This window comes from Camelina sativa, chromosome 11, assembly GCF_000633955.1.
Source record: "Camelina sativa cultivar DH55 chromosome 11, Cs, whole genome shotgun sequence".
In the NCBI taxonomy this organism is placed as follows: Eukaryota; Viridiplantae; Streptophyta; class Magnoliopsida; order Brassicales; family Brassicaceae; genus Camelina; species Camelina sativa.
This window is the reverse complement of record NC_025695.1, coordinates 13,240,158-13,247,529: the sequence shown is the minus strand read 5'-3', so window position 1 is coordinate 13,247,529 and position 7,372 is coordinate 13,240,158. Positions and strand designations below refer to the sequence as shown.

At 33.3% G+C, this 7,372-nt stretch overlaps 1 protein-coding gene across 1 annotated transcript in view; it reads right to left on the bottom strand.

The window, feature by feature from the left end:
• Positions 1-1,367, bottom strand: part of LOC104723160 (4-coumarate--CoA ligase-like 6) — a 3,589-nt gene extending 2,222 nt beyond the window's left edge. The window contains exon 1 of the mRNA XM_010441475.1: positions 230-1,367. Coding sequence (XP_010439777.1) covers positions 230-1,300 — 1,071 coding nt within the window. The 5' untranslated portion in view covers positions 1,301-1,367. The remainder of the gene's footprint in view (positions 1-229) is intronic.

Below are 7,372 nucleotides of genomic sequence, written 5' to 3'. Positions count from 1 at the left end.
TGAAACCACGTGTTCCAACTGCGGTTGATTCAGTCATTCCATACCCCTGGAACAAAACGTGATCCCATACATATACTCTTTCAGCCAAATGTAAATAAAATACTAGTGTGACTCAAAAGTCATAGCCTCATAAATTAAGAATTATTCATTCCTTTTAAGCAAAGTTCAAAATCTAGATTCTACTTCTTACTAAGAGATTAAAACTCTAGTTAACAATAAATTCAGAGACCTGAATCAAATCTACATGAGGAAGAGTCCCAAGGAAATCTTCAATGAATTTCCTACTTAAAGGGGCTGCTCCGGAAGAAACTTGCTTCAAGCTTTTAAACACTTGCCCACAAACTCCTTTCGCCTTCTTTGTCAATGCCATCAACATAGGTGGAACAACAGGAAAATGAGTGATCTTATACCTTTCGATTACATTGATAACATCATTAACACTGAACCTCCTCATAACAACAATGGTTGATCCCAGAGACAACAACCCCATCACAAAGAGTGATAACCCGTAGATATGGCACAACGGCAAAGCTGCTAGGTAAATATTACTCGAGCCAGGACATTCGTATTGAGAAGCTTCAAACCTCACAAAAAGCTCCATTGATGCTATCAGATTCCTATGAGTTAACAAAACCCCTTTAGTAGCTCCAGTTGTCCCAGACGAATACATTATTGCAGCTACATCGTCTTGCTTAATCAACGGTTTGGGAACAAATCCGAAACTTCCTTTAGTAATCGCGTAAAACTCAGGATTCTCGATTCTAATCAAATCAAAATCGTAACTTTCAGGTACCCTAATCACCATCACCCCCAAAGACTTCAACTTTTCAGCGTTTTCAGAAGAAGTAAACGCTAAACCAACATTACACTCACTCACTTGCTTCTTAATCTCTCCCAAACTACTCGAAGGATTCATGGTAGTAACAACGGCACCAAGCGAAACCAAAGAGAGAAAAATCATCGGGAAGTAGATTGAATTAGGCAACACGAGGGAAACAACGTCACCTTGACGAACACCCAAATCATGGTAAATCCCAGCCGCCATGGATTGAACCATAACCCGAAGCTCAACGTGAGATATCGAAAACCCGGTTAAGGAATCGACGAGGGCGACATCTCCGTGGTGACTGTGTGAGAAAAGGGCGGAGACGGCGTCGAGATTAGGGTCGACGGGGAGGTGGACGGAGGGGAATTTACTGGTGTAGATTCCTGTTTTGGGAGAGAACCAAAAGGGAGGGTTTTGGTGTGATGATGTTTGGGTTTTAGTATTTGGGGTTATGTGAAGATGAGTCGACGCCATGAGAGAGAGAGAGACTGAGAGAGTATAGGAGCAGTGATTGAAGTTTTACGCTGCGATCAAATCTTTAATGAACACCGACGGATGTTTTTAGTAAGTTACTAGGGGATATATATATTTAATAGTCTTTTATATTGTATCCAAGTAAAGACTATATTAATTTGGAAATACAAATATGAAATTAATTTTAAAATATATAAAAAAATTACATTCGATTGTCATAACAAATACTTAGTCAAGATTAATTAATTAATTAATTAAATATAATTAATCAAAAAAAAAAAATTGGAGATACATAAAATAAAATAAATTGTAGAAAAGTTTTAAAAAATCTATTAGAATCAAAACTAATTTATACTTAAAAAATTAACAGCTAATATTCTAAAAATCTAATCGAATAAAATCTATATAACTAAAAATTTTATCTAATCCACCATGTGCGGGTTCAATTCCCTTGAGAGGACCCGGGGAGCTCTTCTGTAATAGGCTCCGAGTTCATGACCGCCATCGTAAAGAGGTCTCAACGAGCCACATAATAATTGGATCCACCAATTCCTCTGAGGTTTTGGCAAACAGATCACAATTATAGGTATATGGGAGCATCACGAGTTTAGGTCTTTTTCCAGTTCCGGGTGAAAGATGGAATCCTTTCATTGATGAGCTCTAGGGAAGTTGGGCCTTTCACCCTCTTTCTAGTTACATTACCAGATTCATTTTCTATGGTTTCGAGCTTAATGGATTCCCGGAACCCCAGGACTTTAGAGAGTCCGCTTCCTCAACAACGGTCCCTTCTCATAATGCCACGCGTGAATTTTTTTAATCAAAAATCAAATGTAATAAAATATATAACAATTCCGTTTAACGGTTTAGATTTTAAAAATTAATAAATAAAAAATAAAAGATATAGATATAGTATCTTATCTATTTTAAAAAGTTATATTTTTCTTTTAGCCACATTCTTTAGGAAAATAAAACTAAGTTGAGATTTGAATATATTTAATGCTTGAGGATGCTTATTACAGACAAGTAAGGGCATCTCCATCAGGGAGATTTAGGGGGATTTAGGGAGGACTCTTATGATAAATTATATAAAAAATAAATCAAAATTGAATCAAAAAATAAGAGGCAACTCTTATTTAGTACACTTAAGAGGCAACTCTTATTTTTATTTTATAAACAATACATTATATATTATTTAAAAATTCTAAACAGTACATAAGATACTCAAATTTAAAACTCACCATTGGACTTGCCCTAAGGGAAGCCACAGAAAAAAAAATGAATGTTGTTTTTTAAGAGGTTTTTCAAAACCTTCGCTAGCTATATTTAGTTGCTCTTTTTACATGTTAGTTATATTTTTTTATTTACTTCATAACTATAGCAAAGATTGTGTTTAATTGACAAAGGTTTCAACAATTTTATTCATTACATACAAATGTTTTATTGACAGCTTTTCAATAAAAAAAATTAAAATACAAAAAAATTAATATAAACAAACTGAATTTTATATCACAAACATTTATAAATAAAATAATAACAAAATAAATTATTAAAAATTTTCATCAAAAAAAAGTTCAGCCTGCCGTTTTCCACGGGTTAGTACCTAGTTATTATATTATTCCTTTCATCAATCAAGTTCATTGACTAGCAATAGTACACAATAATTTTGTAGAGTTAAAAGAGGACCATGTCCACTACAGAACCTCTATTAATTGCTCAAAATTAAAATAATCATATAATTAATATTAAATTAATCAAAGTAACCTAACAATTTAAACAAAATCACACTTCTAAATGGAGAAACCCTATCAAGGTTGCTCATCATAATTCAAATTTTTTAAACAATTGCTTAATTATATTCCCAAATGAAGGGATGTCAATTCTTACAAATCTTTTTAGTAGTGTTACAAAACAAGGTGAAAGAGAAAGCATTTTACATACCAATGGCTTCAGCAGGATCAGATTCATCCCCATTTGGACGGGTCAAATTGGCCTACAAGGTTGGCTACTGTCACCTCTGCCATTGTCACCTAACCCAATCATTCCATGTTCTCCTCTTCCCCAACCATAGACCTAAGATTGTATATAGCCAAGTTACAACATTTTTACGGTTAAGATCTATATCAAGCTTAAAAACAACCCAACCATGGCTTGATCATATAATCAAATATTAAACAAATTCACAAGATAATCTATATGTTTGAAGTTTTTTGTATCTCCTTTCCTAGACTAACCTTTGTGTAAAACTAGTACTCTGTTCCCGTTGCAAACTAACAGAACGGGTTTACCTTAGCCTTGTCAACCCACGAAGGTCTCTTTGCTTTATAGTAGAAGTGCGCAATCATATGAACCAATTCATCCGCCGTGCGAAAGTCTACATCAAGTTCAACATGGTTTATTATTCCATTGCTCAAAGGTATTGCAAAAACAATGAAAACAACATTAGCAACACATCTAATCACCTTTCGCTCTGTACACAATCCTGTTTCCGCGTAAGAAAAGAATTTGTGGGCATTCCTTAGCTTTAAGAGCATAAGCCAAATCTCTGTATCAATGTTCAGGTCAATCTTAATCATACAATTTTGAAATTTCAGATCACGAATAATAATCAAGACAACAAATACTGGAAAAGGTGAATCATGAGAGGATATGATGCATTAAGCGTTTTTCAATATGAGAACCAACATGTTTTCACAAAAGATTTGTGTGGCAAAGAGGATCCACATGTATCTATTGAATCCAAATGCTAAATTTAGTCTGATCTTATGAGCAAAGAAATGGGCCAAAACTAATAATGTCATGACGAAGTCAAGTTATACTGTTCCAGCGTTTAGGGACAATCAGGACCAATCTAGTTATGTGTTCATAAGATAACAGAACAAAGGTGTAGAAACACACAATCAACACTATGTATTCAGCTACCAATCATACCAAAATCCATATGAGAGACAAGACTTTTTAAACAGAACAATCAACACTTTATATTCAGCTCCTGAGATTATATAACATATATAAGAGACAAGACATTTTTGACAGAACAATCAACACTATGCATTAGCAAATAGCAATCTTCTCTAACCTTTCCATCCATTTCTGATACGGCAGTGTTTGCAGAATCTTCACTGCTGAAGCTGACAAATCCAAAACACCTCGACCTCCATATCTCTCTGTCTGCGATCACCATAGCTGCACACAACCCAAAGACACAATCACCGTAACAAACAATATACAAAAACCACAACAAACAGGACAAATAGGTTCCTTAACACACTACAAAAGCCAGACACTGAGACCATATCACAAAACGTTCATCAAACCAACCTAACATACTTTACTAAAATTAAGAAAAAAACACACACACACACATATTTCTATATTAATCGACGATTTCAAATCCCAAATTCATCAAAATGTTTTACACACAGATGGATATTGTCGAAATCCAAATAAGTCAAAACTTCAACTTGTTCGAAATCTAGATAAATCAAAAACGAACCTGGATTTATCGAAAAGCACAACAAGGATTCTTACAATGTAAAGAAGGAGAAGAAGCTGGTTCAACGGGAATGTAATGGGCATCGACGGAAGACGGTTCGCCGGAGGTATAATAGATAGCAACGTTGGAGATCTGCTGAAGACGGCGCACAAGCACAAATGAGTGATTTTTCTCCAAAACCTTAGTCACGAATCGTTTATTCTCTCTGAATTTCAAAGAATGAATCAAAGTAGAAGAACAGGTTGATCGCGAAAAGGAAGGAAGAAAGATGGGGAAAAAAAATCTTTTATATTTAACCAGAGCCAACCACATCTTGACACGAGTGTCTTATTGGTTGCTTAGACCATTGAAAAGTAATAAAAAACAGAAAAGAGAGTTAGAATCGATTCTGCTTGGAGCAATCTGAGAACCTAGCTGAGCAACTCACATGATACTTGGCTTTTTATTATTGGTCAAATTTTTATTTTATAATTTATCTATTTATTCAATAAATCATTTTTTAGGAAAACATTAGAATAATATTTATGAAGTACTCATGTGTGCACTCACCCGTAAAGATGGTCTTACGCTTCCTGTTAGAGCAACGATTCTCTGATAATTAGGTTTAAATTTAGGTTTTTTATTTATTTTTGGGCTTTAAAATTTAAAGCAACCTCATGAGCAATGGCCACTGGACATGCTAAGAAAATGAATTTTTCTCGAGTATAGTATATAAGAAAATGCCAATAGTTGATACCGATGAATTTTCTAAAAATCCACTTTGCTCAATGCTCACAAACTAGAAGGTGCCATCGAAGCTAGTAACAAAAAAAAAAAATCTATGACTCAGAATCTTTAAATCTACAAGTTTTGGACCAACAAAGCATCCGTAAAAATCTATCAAATCTCGTTGGTTTTGAAGGAAAAAATCCTTAGCAGAATAAGCAGTTCTCTACAAACAAATAGAAACGCAAGAAATCAAATGAGGAACCAAAAAAAAATCAGTAGCACAAATCAATTCATTATCTATACTTTAAGAACTCTATCGTCATTGTCCACATCGTTGAGAGAGATCACGACACCATTTATAATGGACCAGATTTGAAATTCTCTATCCAAAAACTTCCTACTCACTATAAGTCTGACCTCCCACAAATCTCCACTATACTCCTTGCAGATGTGAAGAAGTGAGATAACAGCTTTTTGGATTCGAATAACATCATCTGCAAGTTTATCATGTACATATAAACAAACACACAATGGTGCCTATGACTTCACATTCACATTCCTCCTTGATATTTTCAATTTTGCTTTGGAGAAGTGCTAATTTGCTTGGTGGACATAGAAGAAGTATCTTCAGTTGTGTGACTTGTTTCTCATGGGGTCGAGATAAGTTCACCATTGCAGGAGCTGGATTATGTATGTTTGAGCTAGAAGCATCATCTTCACCAAAAACTACAGCTTCATCATTATTAAAACCTGGAGTCGTTCTCTTTAAGAATATGCCACTAGAGCTAGCCTTCCTCCTGGCACTAGGGCTGTCTTCAACACGTTCATATGGAGAGTACACATCTAGAACCAACTTTGGTCTTTGATAGTGTCTCCCTGATAAGAAGACATAGATATCAAATTCTGATGGCTTTCAATATCAATATAAGATAAGAACAGTTCTTACTTGATTCCACAATGTTGTATGAAAGATCAAGTTGTCTAGAATGTACTTCTGAATTAATAATAGAAGGATACAATATTATGACATATCCAATCTTATTATATAAAGTTGGGTTTTGAAAGTTAGTCATTAATAAGATTTTGGCATGTGTCAAGTTATCAATCTGAGATTTTGACATGAGTAAAAGTTAATATTTAATAGGAAGAATTTGATTACAACAAAAATAAAATATTTTGTTTAAAAAATATTAATAATGTAAAAAATAATTATCAAAAAATACAGAATTTATAAAAAAATACAAAGTTTTTTTAAAATAATAATAATATTAGATATATATATATATTATAATATTATTTATTTATTTTTAATTTTAAGTTATTCAAAAACACTGCTTTCAACTTTGTTTAATTAGGATTTTTTTATGGGAAGGTAAATTTTTCTTATTTTTTTTAACCAAAATTTTCTCCTACTTTCTTTTTTTTTCAGTTGGGAATAGGTAAGATTAATAAGTTGACCCAAAAAATAAGAATATATGCGTATACTTTTCTTAATACTGTATTTTAAAATTTATTGTTGTATTTTTAGATTATTTTATTTAATTTGTATTTTCAACTTTGAATTATTTGGGATTCATATATTACCGTGCTTATAATTTTCTTGTAATTACTTAACCTTGGTTGGTTGGTCATAAACCCTTTTTTATTTTGCAAACATAATTGTTACCATTATTCATTCAATCCCAAAGGGAGATAACGAGTAGAAGCTCATCAACCTAATGGATGGATAAATTAGGCCAATCAAACACAAGCTTACAAACATAGATAGATAGATTGGAAAAACATAAATCGTTGTTGATAGATCTATAGGAGCTCAAAGACTATGACACCCTGGTTTGCAGAAAAGTTTAAAAGAATTGATTTTGGCTACA